Source organism: Actinia tenebrosa, unplaced genomic scaffold (genome assembly GCF_029948245.1).
Source record: "Actinia tenebrosa isolate PJP-AT-01 unplaced genomic scaffold, QUT_ActTen_1.0 PGA_scaffold15__27_contigs__length_11533743, whole genome shotgun sequence".
Lineage (NCBI taxonomy): Eukaryota > Metazoa > Cnidaria > Anthozoa > Actiniaria > Actiniidae > Actinia > Actinia tenebrosa.
The window spans coordinates 7,970,249-7,988,501 of record NW_028292575.1 but is presented as its reverse complement, the minus strand read 5'-3'; the positions used below and the strand labels follow the sequence as shown (position 1 = coordinate 7,988,501).

The following is an 18,253-nucleotide window of genomic DNA, read 5'->3' as shown; positions in this document are numbered from 1 at the left end:
TTGTAACAAAACAATAGAAATAAAAAAGCTCTATATACGTGACTGGAGTATTTTATTTGTTATGATCAGACGTTACACGTCTGAAAAAAGTTGCAGGGTGCACCCAATGAACACTTGAAAAAAAAGCCAGCTATTTTTTGTAAACTGAAATGTACCAGCAATTATTGGGTTGCCTGTGGCAGCCCAGTCTAAAAATGCGTTGCGTTACGATTTATCCACTGGACCACGGCTTACTGACTATGTAGGGGAATCATCATAACAATAGTCGTGAAAACAATGCACCGAATAGACTAGACTTTTTGAACATATTTTCAACCGATTCTGTGCGTGGCAGAGATGCAAGGGATAAGCCGTTATGGCCTGGGGGCCGGCTGGTATTTCCCCTGATGCTTCGGCTAGAACGTTTTCTTGCGTAATTCGTACACCCAAGGGCAGAAGGATTTAATCGCCGTCAGGTCCGGAGTCCATAGGCCGCCTCAGCTCTGCGGATGTCTCTGGGGTATGGCACAGTAGAATCGATTTTTTAAAAATTTCTGTAGGTGGGTTCGAATCACATCTTCATATGAGATTTTTCTATCTTCCCTGTATGCATGACAAAGTTTGCTGACAAGAACATTTACTGCACTTGAATCTTTACATCATATGCCCGCAAAGGAATAGTGGGTAGTGCCGTGAAGACTTCTGGGTACTATTGCGCAATTTCTGTATTTTCTGATAAGAGAAATAAACAGCCACCCCAGTATAGTAAATAACATAATAACAAAGGATGGTAAAAAGATTTTTAAAAAATGGTGATTCTAACTGAGAAAATCGAGATTATTTGATTTTGTTGCGTCATGGCGCAAGATCAAATTCACAAGTAATGTGACGCAACGCATAACGCAAAACTGCTTATTTAATAGCCTAAAAAAGGGCAGAACCTGCAATTATTGTTATCTTATGTAGAGAACACCTTAAGGGAGAAGATCGTCTTAGACGAGTTGAACGAAATCATCCTCTTTCGTAAAGCATTAAATTATCTTTTGGCTTGTTCGCGTAAATATTAGTTTTTGGTGCACTTTTTCAACAACAAAATCAAAAAGCTGGATTGATGAATAAGTTATCAGCTCCAGTAAAACTCCCTAATCAAGTATGTTCACGCAGACAGAAAAGAAGAAATGAAGGAAAGAAAGAATAAAAGAAAGAAAGGGATAAAAAGAGAAAGAAGGAATGGAGATGATATACGTTCATATAATTAATTTGTCCTAAATGTCGTAGAATTAATCGTTTGAGGGCTGTAGTTGCTAATTGTCGTTACATTTTCCTTTTCCTATATCTAAAATTCTTTTAATGTGTATGTTGGGTTGAGACTAGTTTTTCTATTCTTTTTTCATCGGGGTTGGGTTTGGGTGTTAATATTATATAGGGGACCTAGAGTCCTATTGTATTATCACCTGCCCTTGGGCGAATCATGAAATAAGCAAATAAATAAATAAACTTCAGAGCCTTCAGTCCTTTGGGACAGTGGTAAAACGTCTTCACGTGAACGTTTGGCGGGAAATACCCAGGTTCACGCGGATGAAAATTAGAACTTGGCTTCGCAAAGCGACAGAGCGAAGGGATTTGCGTTTGAAGCAACTTATTTTGGTCTCCTTTTCTCTATACATAAAGATAAATCTGTCAAGAGGAAGCAGGAAAGAGGTAATCATTTTTAAAAACGTAGCTGTAGTTAAAAACAGCGGATAATGTTTGTTCTTTTTTTTTTATTTTGGTTTTCTTAAACGCGGCCTCGAATCACGGTATTAAGAGCCCACTTTCGTATGCTTCGCTTGTCTACGCTCAGTGATTGTTGACAAGAGAAAAGAATGATTTTAATTGAGCACATTCAAACCTTTGTGCGTGGGAAGCGAAGCATATCTCGGAAGTTTGATATTTAAAGCGTAACACCACGTCTTTCCATTTAAAAATAGACCGACAGCCTTGACATGATCTACAAAAATTGTTTATCACATAAGGCCGAAGTCCATGGGCTATTGACTCGTAGACTATAAAGGCGAGAGGTCAAGGGCACAAGGACACCTAAAAGGGTTGGATTTTAATGTTCTTTTCGATTATTTAAATCAAATGAACCTTATACTTTTACTTCCTCCCACACCCTCCCGTTCACTGAAACAATCAGGATCAAGAGGAGTGGTAGACTTTTGCAAAGTCTGCTGCCCTCTGTGTATCTGTATGATGGCAAGAGGGGTCGACTTAGTGCAAGTCTAAAGGAGAGGCACAAAAATCTGAGGCACAGCACTTTTACAATTAGTTGTATGGGTAACGAAGCAAATCCCACTGCCCTCACCACCCCCTCCCCCTGATAATAAATGAACAGTCCCTCAACTGGTTGAAACCAGGTGTAAATGATATTTAGCACTAAATAGTATGTGCAAATACTGTAGCTAAAACAAAAGACTATTCATGATATTTCATTAATCATCATAAACATACAAGGATTGGTCACAAAATATATATGCAAAGGACTGATGTGTAATTGCTCTGATAAAATACCATTAAGAAAACTTATATTGTTCCTAATTTATTGATTTCTTACTATATAAATTGAACTCTTTGAACCCAAGAACAAATTTTAATTTGGTGTATTGAATTCCAATTCCATGGTTTCTTATTGAACAAGTGACTCCACGGTTAGTGGAGGAACAAAATTTACATATATCAAAAATCAAAACTTTTCTTCTACGTACATAATTGGATATTTTTTGTAATATCCAGGCTTTCGGCCTCAGGGATTGAATGAAATTACAAATCTAAGTCAGTCTAAATCTAAGTCTTCATTCCACTCCTGAAGATGGGCCAAATGGCCCAAAAGCTTGATTAAATTACATATAGAAGAAACGTTTTAATTTTTGATAAAACGCCTACATACAACATACTCAATTTTAAAATTTATATATTCATATTTTACATTGATATTTGATAGATAATTGACATTCAGTCAACATATAGTTGTTAGAAGTGAGTTGCATATATAGTAGTGACTTTCAGTGGCAATGAATGATATCACGTAATGATCGACAGTCACATAGTCTTACATTAAGGGACAGTCAGTCATGTAGTCATTGACTGCAGTCTGATAGTTATTGACACTGGGCTTTCAGATGGTCATAGGTCTAAAGTAGCTGGAATGTGGTGATCTGTCATAAAAGATTATTGATAATTTTTTTATAGAAAAGGAAAAGCAGCTGGTTAACTTTGAAGCAACTGCTGGAATTCAAGCATTCTCCAGCTTATTCTGAAAGCCCTGAGTCAGTAATAATCACCATCATACAACCAGCAGCAGTCATTCAGTTAGTCCCTGAAAGTCAGTCATGTAGTCGGTCGCAGTCAGTCATACAGGAAGTGACTGTTATAAGTTGCATGGTGTGTCAGTCATATCAAAACAGAATTAATAGTCAGTGGCGGTTTCTCAGTGGCAGTCCATCATGTAGTCATAGTGGCAGTCATCATAATCACAGTTTCAGTCAGTTATGTAGTCACAATGACAGTCAGTCATGTAGTCACAGTGTCAGTCATCATAATCAGTGTCAGTCAGTCATGTAGTCATAATGTTAGTCAGTCATGTAGTCATAATGTCAGTCAGTCATGTAGTCACAGTGGCAGTCAGTCATGTAGTCACAGTGACAGTTAGGTAGTCACAGTGTCAGTCAGTCATGTAGTCACAGTGACAGTTATGTAGTCACAGTGTCAGTCATGCATGTAGTCAGTGACAGTCAGTCGTAGTCAGTGTCAGTCAGTTATGTATTCAGTGTCAGATATGTAGTCACGAGTGTCAGTCAGTCATGTACTCACAGTTACAGCCAGTCATGATTGTATTCACAGTGTCAGTCAGGCATGTAGTCACAGTATCAGTCATGCATGTAGTTGAAGAGTTCTCTACTGGCCACTAGGGCCTGGACACGAGTTAGATACCGCTGACCGGCTCAGTAGGAGCGGCCATCTTGTTTACGTTAAGATTACGTTTTAGGACAGAACTATAATACAAGACTATTCAGCACCAGTATATCTTTATTTATGTAAGTTTTCCATTTATTATATGTGTAATCGTTTACTTCACATTTATCTATACATGATTTACTTTAAGTGCTATTATTTAGCTTAGATTTTATATATTTGTATCTTAGGACTCTATCATCGTTGTAGAATAAAATACTATCAGACATCGAGAAGCATCTCTTTCTTCATGATAGAGTCATGGTTGTAGTTGAATGTTCTGTTCCTAGCTGCACCTTTAAGACACAGGATGTCACAGACGCCGTCGCCGTTGCACTACTAAATAACCATGGGCTAGCACACAGAGACACTGCCACAACGCTCCAGGCCCCAGCGTCAAGAGGACCGAAACTAGATCGGCCGAAAGTAGACATCGGCATTTCAATAGAGGAATGGAACGTATTCGTCCGCCGTTGGGAAGTATTTCGCTCTGGCTCTGGCATAGACGATGCTTCAGCCCCATCTCAGCTCTTTCAGTGTGCTGGACCTGCATTGGGAGATAGCATCCTAAAGGCCAACCACAAGGCAACATCGGAATCCCTCGGAAATCTTCTCTCTGCTATGCGCTCACTGGCCGTCATCCCGGTTGCCACGTGCGTTATACGCACCGAGTTGCTGCAATTACATCAGGAACGCGACGAGGCATTCCGTGCCTTCACAGCTCGGGCGCGAGGAAAGGCCGAAACCTGTGCCTACAGCACACGGTGCGAGTGCGGCAAAACCGTTAACTATACAGACCACATCCTCCGAGACGTCCTACTCAACGGCATTTACGACCCCGACATACGTCGCGAGGTACTCGGGACCAAAGACATCCTGCAGAAAGCGGTGAACGACGTTATTGCCTTGGTGGAAAACAAAGAAATGGCCCGAAATGCACTCCCACCATCAACCCTCTCTGGCATGTCATCATTCCAGCAACAACGAAGAACACAACCCTCTGCGGCCCCATCACATCCAGATCAAGCCAAAGAGGCAACTTGCCCCGACTGTAAGAGTCCCTTCAAAACCTTTACAGAAGGAGCGCGAGGATGGAACACCAAGCCCCATCAAGTGTGCATAAACTGCTACAGGGCCCGAAGACGAAAGCAACGCCAAAAACCCGCCAACATCCAGGCACTAGAATCTGAGCCTATCGCCCAAATCACAACAGTCAGCGTACACAGCACCCACAACAGTCATCGGCGCCGAAGAAGACAGCACTCTCAACGCTATAAACGGGACCTGACCATAACACATAGTACAATCCATAGGCCCCCATCAACGAGACTAGAGCATCACATATTCTCCAAGGGCGAATGGAGAAGAGCTCGTTTCAGAGAACACCCCAGAGTGTCCGTCACCATCACCGTTGACGGACCAAACAACCGATCTCACAACCACTGCTTTAACAAGGAGGCAAAAATATCTGCAATCGCAGATACTGGCGCACAATCAGACCTCTGGTCCCTAGAGGAGTTCACTGCCTGTGGATTTTCCCGTGATGACTTGCGACCAGTCAGTCTTGGCCTCTCAGCCGCCAACCGCTCCCCTATCGCCATTGAGGGTGCGCTCTTTGCCACACTAACAGCAGCCTCACGAGACGGTGCCAAAACAACCTGCCGCTCGATGGTGTATGTAAGCAGCTCCGTGCGAGACATGTACCTGTCCTACGAGTCACTGCTCAACCTCGACCTACTGGGCGAGCACTTCCCTACCAGAGAGAACACAAAGACACCCCTCAACGGCATACACGTCCACGACAGCGTCCATAAACCACAACAACCCTCATCCATCAACGCCAGTAGGTTTATCAACGATGGCTGTACTACGCCACCCAATGCCAACGACACAACGTGTTCATGCCCTCTGCGCACAGCCCCACCACAACGCCCCAACGAGCTACCATTTCCGTGCACCCCGGAAAACAATGAAAGAATGAAAGCCTGGCTCCTCGAACAATACGCATCTTCAACCTTCAACACTTGCCCTCATCGAGCATTGCCCTGCATGGCAGGACCTCCAGTTGAGATACATGTGGATCAAGCGGCCACACCCCCTCTACCTTCGCCACCACCATCCACCCCCTTCGAAGCGATCTTTGCAGACTTCTTCGACCACGGGGGTTGCCACTACCTTGTCGTCGGAGACCGCCTCTCAGGTTGGGTAGAGGTTCTACGCTCAACAGCTGGCACCGATCTAGGAGGATCAGCAGGCCTGGTCCATCATTTACGCAGATTCTTCGCTACGTTCGGCGTCCCAGAGGAACTTGGGAGTGATGGTGGCCCAGAGTTCACAGCAGGTAACACTCAAAACTTCCTCCGCTCCTGGAACGTGCGACACCGCGTGTCCTCAGTAAGCTTCCCCCAGTCCAATGGGAGAGCGGAGGTTGCTGTTAAGGCAGCAAAGAGACTTTTAATGTCCAACACTGGTCCAACCGGGAACCTCGACCAAGACCGCTTCTTGCGTGCAATCCTACAGCTGCGAAACATGCCCGACCGCGACTGCAACTTATCACCCGCACAAATAATCTTTGGTCGGCCACTACGAGACTCACTTACCTTTGTAAGTCGACTAGAAAAGTTCTCAAACCCCAACGTCCGACCACTATGGCGTCAGGCTTGGATAGCGAAGGAAGAAGCCCTGCGCACAAGGATGTCCCGCACAACCGAGTCCTTGAGAATCCACTCGAGACCACTTCGCCCACTAACCCCTGGCGACAGAGTCTTCCTTCAAAACCAGCATGGCCCAAACCCAACTAAGTGGGACCGATCTGGCCTTGTAGTTGAATCCCTGAAGAACGACCAATACAGAGTGAAAGTAGATGGATCGGGACGGCTGACACTGCGCAATCGTCGATTCCTGAGAGCTTACACACCAGTCCACCCGACAGTCCCGCAGCAGACAGTATCCCCGCCGCCGTCCCTAGGAAGAAGCCAGGAGCAGGAGCACATACTGATACCCACAGACAAGGGACCACTTGAAGAGACCTGTGAGCTACCACAAGATGAACCATGTGCCACATCCCCAAACGTTCCTCAACCCATCGTCCCCACACTCCCCCAACCACCAGCCACCGAGGGACCACAACCAGACGTCAGTCCCCCAGAAAACCCGTTGACCCAGGCACCTCCATACATACGCCCTACACGTGACAGAAGGACACCACGGCGCTATGAACCCGAGACAGGCACCTGGGTTAGAAACTGAGTCCAGTAATTCTGACTGCCCAGTCAGAGATTCCAGGACTGGGGGGGATGAAGAGTTCTCTACTGGCCACTAGGGCCTGGACACGAGTTAGATACCGCTGACCGGCTCAGTAGGAGCGGCCATCTTGTTTACGTTAAGATTACGTTTTAGGACAGAACTATAATACAAGACTATTCAGCACCAGTATATCTTTATTTATGTAAGTTTTCCATTTATTATATGTGTAATCGTTTACTTCACATTTATCTATACATGATTTACTTTAAGTGCTATTATTTAGCTTAGATTTTATATATTTGTATCTTAGGACTCTATCATCGTTGTAGAATAAAATACTATCAGACATTGAGAAGCATCTCTTTCTTCAATTACAGTCAGTCGTAGTCAGTGTCTTTCTTCAGTTACAGTCAGTCGTAGTCAGTGTCAGTCAGTCATGTATTCACAGTGTCAGTCTGTCATGTAATCACAGTGGCAGTCATGTAATCACAGTGGCAGTCAGTCATGTAGTCACAGTGTTAGTCAGTCATGTAGTCACAGTGACAATTATGTAGTCACAGTGTTAGTCAGTCATGTAGTCACAGTGTCAGTTATGTAGTCACAGTGTTAGTCAGTCATGTAGTCACAGTGACAATTATGTAGTCACAGTGTTAGTCAGTCATGTAGTCACAGTGACAGTTATGTAGTCACAGTGTTAGTCGGTCATGTAGTCACAGTGACAATTATGTAGTCACAGTGTCAGTCAGTCATGTAGTCACAGTGTCAGTCAGTCATGTCACGTTGTCAGTCATGTAGTCACTGAGTGTTAGTCGGTCATGTAGTCACAGTGACAATTATGTAGTCACAGTGTTAGTCGGTCATGTAGTCACAATGACAATTATGTAGTCACAGTGTCAGTCAGTCATGTAGTCACAGTGTCAGTCATGTAGTCACAGCGTTAGTCGGTCATGCAGTCACAGTGACAGTTATGTAGTCACAGTGTTAGTCGGTCATGTAGTCACAGTGACAATTATGTAGTCACAGTGTCAGTCAGTCATGTAGTCACAGTGTCAGTCAGTCATGTAGTCACGTTGTCAGTCATGTAGTCACTGAGTGTTAGTCGGTCATGTAGTCACAGTGACAATTATGTAGTCAAAGTGTTAGTCGGTCATGTAGTCACAATGACAATTATGTAGTCACAGTGTCAGTCAGTCATGTAGTCACAGTGTCAGTCATGTAGTCACAGCGTTAGTCGGTCATGTAGTCACAGTGACAGTTATGTAGTCACAGTGTTAGTCGGTCATGTAGTCACAGTGACAGTTATGTAGTCACAGTGTCAGTCATGTAGTCACAGTGTTAGTCGGTCATGTAGTCACAGTGACAGTTATGTAGTCACAGTGTCAGTCAGTCATGTAGTCACAGTGACAATTATGTAGTCACAGTGTCAGTCAATTATGTAGTCACAGTGTCAGTCATGTAGTCACAGCGTTAGTTGGTCATGTAGTCACAGTGACAATTATGTAGTCACAGTGTCAGTCAGTCATGTAGTCACAGTGACAATTATGTAGTCACAGTGTCAGTCAGTCATGTAGTCACAGTGACAGTTATGTAGTCACAGTGTCAGTCAGTCATGTAGTCACAGTGACAGTTATGTAGTCACAGTGTTAGTCGGTCATGTAGTCACAGTGACAGTTATGTAGTCACAGTGTTAGTCGGTCATGTAGTCACAGTGACAATTATGTAGTCATAGTGTCAGTCAGTCATGTAGTCACAGTGACAATTATGTAGTCACAGTGTTAGTCCGTCATGTAGTCACAGTGACAGTTATGTAGTCACAGTGTTAGTCGGTCATGTAGTCACAGTGTTAGTCAGTCATGTAGTCACAGCGACAGTTATGTAGTCACAGTGTCAGTCAGTCATGTAGTCACTGACAATTATGTAGTCATAGTGTCAGTCAGTCATGTAGTCACAGTGACAGTTTTGTAGTCACAGTGTTAGTCAGTCATGTAGTCACAGTGTTAGTCAGTCATGTAGTCACAGTGTTAGTCAGTCATGTAGTCACAGTGACAATTATGTAGTCACAGTGTTAGTCAGTCATGTAGTCACAGTGACAGTTATGTAGTCACAGTGTTAGTCAGTCATGTAGTCACAGTGTCAGTCAGTCATGTAGTCACAGTGACAGTCAGTCATGTAGTCCGTGACAGTCAGTCATGTAGTCACAGTGACAATCATGTGGTCACAGTGACAATCATGTGGTCACAGTGACAATCATGTGGTCACAGTGACAATTATGTAGTCACAGTGACAATTATGTAGTCACAGTGTCAGTCAGTCATGTAGTCACAGTGTCAGTCAGTCATGTAGTCAGTGACAGTCAGTCATGTAGTCAGTGACAGTCAGTCATGTAGTCAGTGACAGTCAGTCATGTAGTCAGTTCTTTTAGTAAAACTAGTAAATTAAAGTTAGTCATCCTGTAAGTGAAACATTAATTAAAGTCATTGAAGTCATTCATTGTGTGTTTTTGTCAGTAGAAGCTACATTCAACAGTCATGCTTCTTTATTGTTAATCAGTCAGAGTGTGTCAAGTGTGATAGGCAGGTATTTATAAGGTAAGAGTCGAGCAATCAAGCAAGCAGTCGGTGAGTTAGTGATCCTGTCAGTCAGTCAGCCAGCAAGTTAATGAGTCAATGAGTTAGACCAGCAAGTTAGTTAGCCAGCGCATCAGTTGGTTAGTCACTGTCTATAATCAGTCAGTCTGTGCATAGGTCAACATGTGTAATTGTCAGTCAGTCTGTTGGTCAGCATGACTGTGTAATTGTCAGTCTGTTTGTGGGTCAACATGTGTAATTGTCAGTCTGTCCATGGGTCAACTTGTATAATTGTCAGTCAGTCTAGGGGTCAACATGCATGTGTGATTGTCAGTCAGTCGAGGAGTCAAAATGTGTAATTGTCTGTCAGTCTTGGGGTCATCATGCGATGTTGTCAGTCAGTCTAGGGGTCAACTTGTGTAATTGTCAGTCAGTCTAGGGGTCAACTTGTGTAATTGTCAGTCAGTCTGTTGGTCAGCATGACTGTGTAATTGTCAGTCTGTTTGTGGGTCAACATGTGTAATTGTCAATCAGTCTATTGGTCAACATGTGTAATTGTCAGTCTGTCTGTGGGTCAACATGTTAAACTGTCAGTCTGTCTGTGGGTCAACATGTGTAATTGTCAGTCTGTCTGTGGGTCAACATGTGTAAATGTGTCTGTCTGTGGGTCAACATGTGTAACTGTCAGTGTGTCTGTGGGTCAGTCTGTCAGTCTTTCTGTGGGTCAACACGTGTAATTGTCAGTTAGTCTGTGGGCCAACATGTGTAATTGTCAGTCTGTCTGTAGGCCAACATGTGTAATTGTCAGTCAGTCTGTGGGTCAGCATGTGTAATTGTCAGTGTAGGGGTCAACATGTGTAATTGTCAGTCAGACAATGGATCAACATGTGTGATTGTCAGTCAGTCTGTGTGTCAACATTTGTAATTGTCAGTCTGTCTGTGGGTCAACATGTGTAATTGTCAGGCAGTCTGCGGGTCAACATGTGTAATTGTCAATCAGTCTATTGGTCAGCATGTGTAATAATTGTCAGTCTGTCTGTGGGTCAACATGTGTAATTGCCAGTCAGTCTTTGGGTCAATATTTGTAATTGTCGGTCAGTCTTCAGGTCAACATGTAAATTGATTAGTTATTATGTGTGTTGACATTAGTATTAGTTAGTCAGTAAAATCTTTGTCAACATGTGTATTGGCCACTTAGGCAGACATGTAAATGTTATTTTAGATTTGTCAGTCTAAAAATTGTCAACATGTGATTAGAATTTCTCTATTCACCAATGTGTAAATGTTTCTGTAGGTTAGTAATCGTATCTCATGAATAACAAATCAAATAAAACGTGATACTTTATAAAATCAACAGTTGGTATAATTAATGGTCCATCAAAAACTTGACCTATGAAAAGTTTTGCAAATGTTAAAAATTGAAGAAGAGTATAAAAATATAAATTTAGGTAGAAATTGAAGAATGTTTCACCTTGAGTCATTTTATCAGTACCACTAACATATATGTCTGTTGCAGGCACTTCGTCATTCAGTCACTAAGAATCAGCATTAATATTTAATGGCAGAGCCAACTCCATACTGTGGTAAGGGTCGTTATATTGCAACAATATTAGCCAAAGCCACCCAGACAAATTTTAAATCAATAATTCACAAATCATGTTTTTGATTCTGAATAACAAGATGGTGATGAAATCTGGAGTTTAGAATGTTCTAGTTCACTCCTGATGAAACCTCGTGATTATACACACACACATAATGATAGTTGCTGTGACGTTAGCTATTGTCATTATGATCAATTCGATGAAACAAAGCAACTTGGCAAGAACTATTGTGACAATGGTTGGCAAATTGACATCACAATGCTAATGTTTGTGCAAACACCAACTAGTGTTATAAAATAAGATATATGCATTTGAAACGAAAAAAGGTGAAAATTTGTTCAAATTCTATTGTATGAATACTCCATCATGATTGGCTAATTTGAATAAATATTTGTCTGGGTGGCCTTGGTTGGCGTAGTCACACTGTAAACTTGCTGTATTGTTAGTTTACCATTGATATGTTAATTAGAGTCAGTAGCTGTAGGTCTAGCAGCCTTAAGCATTAGTGATTAAGGTCTATTTGGTTCAGTAGTACTGAGCTTGTAGGCAATCAGTAGATAGACTGTCAAACAATTAGCAGGTCAAAACATTGTTTGTCCTTATATCAATTATAAATTTGATGTAATTAAGTTATTCAGTTGGTTAAATATCAGTGTCTAGTTAATAGTTGGTCGGCCTTATGCAAATTCTGGCATGATGAGAGATGATGATGGTGAGTCAGTTGGTTAATCAATTTTGATCAGTTAGCTGTCTATCTGTCAATCAGTCAATCAGTTGGCTGTTATTCAGTCAATCAGCTGCTTGTCTGTCTGTTATTCGGTCAATCAGCTGCTTGTCTGTCTGTTATTCAGTCAATCAGTTAGCTGTCTCTCTGTCATTTAGTCAATAAGTTGGCTGTATGTCTGTCATTCAGTCAATCAGTTGGCTGTATGTCTGTCATTCAGTCAATCAGTTGGTTGTCTGTCTGTCATTCAGTCAAACAGTTGGCTGTCTTTCTGTCATTCAGTCAAATAGTTGGCTGTCTGTTATTGAGTCTATCAGTTGGCTGTCTGTTATTCAGTCACAGTTGGCTGTCTATCTGTCATTCAGTCAAACAGTTGGCTGTCTGTTATTGAGTCAATCAGTTGACTGTCTGTCTGTCAATCAGTCAATCAGTTGGCTTTCTGTTTGTTATCGAGTCAATCAGTTGGCTGTCTGTCTGTCATTCAGTCAACCAGTTGGCTTTCTGTTTGTTATGGAGTCAATCAGTTGGCTGTCTTTCTGTCATTCAGTCAACCAGTTGGCTTTCTGTTTGTTATCGAGTCAATCAGTTGGATGTCTTTCTGTCATTCAGTCAATCAGTTGGCTGTCTGTCTGTCATTCAGTCAATCAGTTGGCTTTCTGTTTGTTATGGAGTCAATCAGTTGGCTGTCTTTCTGTCATTCAGTCAATCTGTTGGCTGTATGTCTGTCATTCAGTCAATCTGTTGGCTGTCTGTCTGTCATTCAGTCAATCAGTTGGCTGTCTATCTGTTATTTAGTCAATTAGTTGGCTGTATGTCTGTCATTCAGTCAATCTGTTGGCTGTCTGTCTGTCATTCAGTCCATCACTTGACTGTCTACAGGTTTTTCACTCAGTCAATCAGTTGTCTGTCTGTCTGTCATTCAGTCAAACAGTTGGCTGTCTGTTATTGAGTCAATCAGTTGCTTGTCTGTCTGTCATTCAGTCAATCAGTTGTCTGTCATTCAGTCCATCAGTCAATCAGTTGTCTGTCATTCAGTCAATCAGTTGTCTGTCTGTCTGTCATTCAGTCAAACAGTTGGCTGTCTGTTATTGAGTCAATCAGTTGCTTGTCTGTCTGTCATTCAGTCAATCAGTTGTCTGTCATTCAATCCATCAGTCAATCAGTTGTCTGTCATTCAGTCAATCAGTTGTCTGTCATTCAGTCCATCAGTTGTCTGTCTGTCTGTTATCCAGTCAATCAGTTGTCTGTTTGTCTATTATCCAGTCAATCAGTTGGTCATCTGTCTGCCATTCAGTCTATCAGTTGTCTGTCTGTCTGTCATTCAGTCAATCAGTTGTCTGTCATTCAATCCATCAGTCAATCAGTTGTCTGTCATTCAGTCAATCAGTTGTCTGTCATTCAGTCAATCAGTTGTCTGTCTGTCTGTTATCCAGTCAATCAGTTGTCTGTTTGTCTATTATCCAGTCAATCAGTTGGTCATCTGTCTGCCATTCAGTCTATCAGTTGTCTGTCTGTCTGTCATTCAGTCAATCAGTTTGCTGTATGTATAATTCAGTCAATCAGTTGGATGTCTGTCTGTCTTTCAGTCAATCTGCTTGCTGTATGTCTGTCTTTCAGTTAATCAGTTGGCTGTCTATAGCTGTCATTCAGTCAATCAGTTGGCTGTCTGTCTGTCTTTCATAGTATAGTAGTAATAAATTATGCGTTCGGTGTGTGTAATGTGTCTGTTTTTCAGGCAATCATTTAGCTGTCTGCCTGTCTTTCAGTCAATGAGATGGCTGTCTATAGCTGTCAATCAGCCAGTCAGTGGGCAGTCTGTCAGTCAGTGAGTTATACAGTTGGCCATATCTTTGTTATTCAAAGAATTAGTTCGCTGTTTGCATGCAAATGAGTCAAAGTCATGCATCTGTCTATGGGTCAGCTAAGCAGTTCAATATCTTATAGATGTTAGTTATTAGTCAGGCATTAATCAGTCAGTCAGTCGGTATGGGCTACAGTTCTGCATTTTTTTTTAGCTACGTAACTGTCAGTCAGTGTCTGTCTGTCTGACATTTGGCTGTCTGCCAATCAGTCTTTTAATTTGTCTGTTATTATTCACTGAGTCATTCCGAAAGTTGTCTGTTGGTCTACCATTTGTATTGTATGCCAGTCAGTCAATGACTGTAGGTCAGTCAATCATGTCTGTTGGCCGATCATTTTTTTAAAGTTGAACAGTTGTCTGTCAGTCATTCAGTCACTAACTAAGTTTGCTGTCCGTCTATGAGTCAGTCAGTCAATAACTGAGTTGGCTGTCTGTCTGTCTGTGAGTCAGTCATTTAGTCAGTCACTAAATGAGTTTGCTGTGTGTCTGTGAGTCAGTCATTCAGTTAGTCACTAACTGAGTTCGCTGTCTGTCTGTCTGTCTGTCTGTGAGTCAGTCAGTCAGTCAGTAAGTCAGTCACTAACTGCATGAGTTGGCTGTTTTGCTGTGACTTGGCTATCAACGGTTACCGCCAAGTTGCGTCATTTATATAAGTAGGTTACACAGTCTGTTTCAGTCCGTTAAATGTTTTTGTCCCAGTAAGTGGTGTCAAAATGTTATTCAGTCAGAAAGTCTTAACATGCTTAAATCTACCTTATTCTTCAAATCGTTAGAACACCGCAAAGCGGACTCAAAATCATCCAACTAAATGAACCGATGTAAAATTTGTAACTACAAACTATATCGTTTTTTTATAAAAAATAATTTCGAAACCTTTCATTTTTGTCTTTTTGAGAAGAACGCTTCTTCTCTATAGACTTGTCAAATTATTTTCATAGAAAAGTTTTCATGGAAAATTACCTTAATGCGTACACCTAAAACTAGACCAGACTTCGAACAAACACGCAGCTGAATGAAAGCGGAAGAATATACAAAGTGGATACGCTAGAACAGTAATTGCCCTCCATGACCGTTCACCGTAGAACACCGTCTGGACCGGCGTAGTTACAAAGTCTCTCAACTCGAAGAAAGAATCTTGACACCAGAGTGCGAGGTTGGTCGTCAGCAGAAACAGCGCTCCTTGTCTGATCACGTTTGCTCCTATCTCATCTCGAGGCCTGAACCGAAGTGCCTTGATGACTGCCGTTGCTTGAAGCATGCCCTGAAATAGAATAAGTGTAGATTTTGCGATCGAAAAGTCTGATATGAGCCCGCGGTTTTTGTACTCAGCGATCCCTGCTGTGAGGCATAGACCAGCGTATAGGAAGACTCCAGTAAATGAAGCAATTAGTAACGTATCGTCCGGTGCGAATGAATACCACGTGAGTTTCTGAGTCATGAGACACTTCAAAATAACCCAACTCGAAATACTCATCAAAGTCAACAACGTTATTTGATACAAATAGTAAAACCTAAGTGCATTTGAGGACGTCTTGTCCACCCATAATAATCCTACCGCGAGTAGCAGAAGAATGGAGAATAAAAGTCCAACTAAGAGACCCGGATCCGAACTGGGTACCTTGTTCATTCTACACTGATCATGATGATCGATGCACGACTGACAAAGCGAAGAGTTCGAAACTGCTCTGTTTAAGGAGAATCGACTAAGGAAGCGTCCACTGGTGATTGAGTTGTTAGAAGGGGTGTGGGCTTCACACGTGCCATACCCATGGTCTTCATCGTACTTCTCGCTCATGTTATCAGTCGTCGTATTAAAGTCAGACAGTTCGTCATAGATATAGATGTCTTGAGGATCGGGATCCAAATCTCTCATCCCGCTCCACATATTATAGAGTATTCCACCCGCAATCAAGGAATACTCCATTGTGAAGGGATATGAATAGGGTTCTGCTGCTTCCCAGATTTTTTTCATAGAATAATGTTTTGATACACAAACGTTTTCTTCTTCCAACTGCAATTGGACGTATCCTCCATTGACGCTGAAAATACTTCGCGAGTGACTAAAAAGAGCTCGAAACCAGATACAAATATTTGTCCCAAGAATATGAAAAAGTACAAGTCTTATGCTGGGGGATTTGTGGAGCGTTGCATTGGCGAATTTCCTGAGGAATAGTATTTGTGAGAAGATGAAGATTGCTTTGAAGACGGAGAAGAACAGACTTGACAAGTTGGAAGAGCATTCAACGTAGAAAGCGATATGAAGTAAATCCATGACACAGCTTCCTGCCCCAAACACGTACGCGCCTGCCATTAAAGGTCTGTTTGAGTGTGGTGACGGCGTGATGAAATCTACTGTTTTACGGTCATTTTGCTTACAAAAGATATAGCAAATCCACAATAGCGTAGGCACTATACAAGTTATTAGAAAACCATCAATATGATCTTCTGTTACCCCAGAATCTGCCTTCGAATCGGCTTGCAACCACTTGGATAAGTTGAATACTACCCCAGCTGTTGTGAGGCAAATCAAATACAATAGACTCGCAATCCTACCATCTCCTTTGACCCCGTCATCAGGAAGAATCGGCTCTAACACATACATCAGAAACCCTGTAACAAACCCTGAATTATCTCTGGACTTTTCTTTCTTCGACTGCGTCGACTCTTGAGTTTTTGGTGTTTCATTGTCGATCTTTTTCTCATAGACGGGGTAGATTTCTTTGTCCGGTACTGGCATGGTGTGCACGGTCCTCGAGGACTCTTGATCGCCAAGAAAGAGCTGCATTGGCTCTGTTGTTTGGCTTTTCATGACGTCATGGTGTGTTATTGTCAAGCACCAGTTCGTGTGTGTGTTTGGTTTTTCTAAACATCTACTTCTTATTGGCTGATTTATTACCTCATAGATATGGAATCATGATTACTTCATGCCCTACTGACTCATAAAAGATGCAATGACCTGTACCCACACCTCTTGACCAATCACTGCTCTTTATTCTTCACCACCTGTTGCTTTGATCACTCTCAGTCATAGACAATTGAGAAGCTGATTTCTTCTTCAGGCGGGTGAAAGTTGGGGTTCAAAATCAACCCCAGGGGTGGTAGGCTGGCTGTTTGTCAACAAAGAAACAAAAATATATATCTTCTTAAACTCTGTGAAAATGTTGTAAAAAAAATTGGCACCAAAAGGTATCATTATCGTAAAGATATTTTGATTATTCGAAAACCAAAAGTGGTAGTTAATTGATATTTGCTATATGGTGGCAGACAAACTCTTTAGCAATGGTGGTTCGTGGTAGTTAATCCCCAAATCCCCAGTAATGTCGCACCCCCTCCCCCCCCCCCGATTCTTATGAAGATTGTCCAATCCACTGCACACCAAACATGACCACGATACTCCACTTCTAAAGACCAACCCGACACCAGCAGTAATAAATACATATAACTAAACAACATAGCCTCAATTAAAGTCAAATTAACCAAATTTTTTTTAATTTCGTGGAGAAATTCTCATTCTTCCTTCAACGTGTTTGCTTGGCCAATAGAGCGTTTTAAGCTCGTTGAATTACGTTATGCAATCATAAGCACGAGACAAAGAATTGGGTAAACATTTTCATCGCCCCGATGAACTCTTAAGAGAAACCAATGAACACGCAGTAAACTATATGAACTCATGGAAAAATGTTTTGCTGGGACTACAACTGGAAAAAAACAGAGCAGTCTCAGACAGCAATTCCTAACCCTTTGCTGGAAATATAATCTAAGTACGTGCGCAGCTCTAGAGATCAAAAGAACGTGCTGGAACAAAAGATCCAATTATTAAAAGAGCTTTTTGTTCTTTGTTCGCGATGAATAAAAAACCTGCAACTTTTTTGGTACCTTGGTCGTCATATGATCTTTAGCTTGTATCCCTTTGTTCTTTTGTTCGCTCGTGTTCTTTTAACTCTAGAATACAAAAAAATAGTCATTTTTGCTTTTCATAAAATTTGGTACCAAGTCAGTCAAAATACAATACGACCTTCAGACCCGATTATAGGTAGCTTGAACACCTTGGAACCGACCCGGTCGGCATTCTTAACAGAGGTTTATGATGCTGTATTGAATAGACAAGAAAAATTAGAAGAAAATTTTTCTAACTTTTCTTGTCTATTTAAGACAGCATTATAAATAACATAGAATAGTATCGTATCAGGAGACTGTATTTTAATTTAAACCGATAAAATAATGAAACCTTTAAAAAATGAGTAGGCATGCGCTTAAGGAGCTTGATGGATTCTAGTCTTCT

At 41.7% G+C, this 18,253-nt stretch overlaps 2 protein-coding genes across 2 annotated transcripts; one reads left to right on the top strand and one right to left on the bottom strand.

The window, feature by feature from the left end:
- The first annotated feature begins 3,903 nt into the window (after nucleotides 1–3,903).
- On the top strand, nucleotides 3,904–7,740 carry LOC148910996 (uncharacterized). Its single transcript, XM_089030852.1, has 2 exons — nucleotides 3,904–4,055; nucleotides 4,164–7,740. The coding sequence occupies exon 2, from the start codon at nucleotides 4,234–4,236 to the stop codon at nucleotides 7,219–7,221; it is 2,988 nt and encodes a 995-aa protein (XP_088886978.1). The 5' UTR covers nucleotides 3,904–4,055; nucleotides 4,164–4,233; the 3' UTR covers nucleotides 7,222–7,740.
- On the bottom strand, nucleotides 7,395–16,804 carry LOC116300221 (proton channel OTOP2-like). Its single transcript, XM_031709044.2, has one exon. The coding sequence runs from the start codon at nucleotides 16,778–16,780 to the stop codon at nucleotides 14,933–14,935; it is 1,848 nt and encodes a 615-aa protein (XP_031564904.1). The 5' UTR covers nucleotides 16,781–16,804; the 3' UTR covers nucleotides 7,395–14,932.
- Nucleotides 16,805–18,253: the final 1,449 nt, after the last annotated feature.

Coding starts and splice junctions, on each gene's coding strand:
- LOC148910996 (XM_089030852.1), top strand. CDS start 4,234: ATGGTTGTAGTTGAATGTTCTGTTCCTAGCTGCACCTTTAAGACACAG.
- LOC116300221 (XM_031709044.2), bottom strand. CDS start 16,780: ATGAAAAGCCAAACAACAGAGCCAATGCAGCTCTTTCTTGGCGATCAA.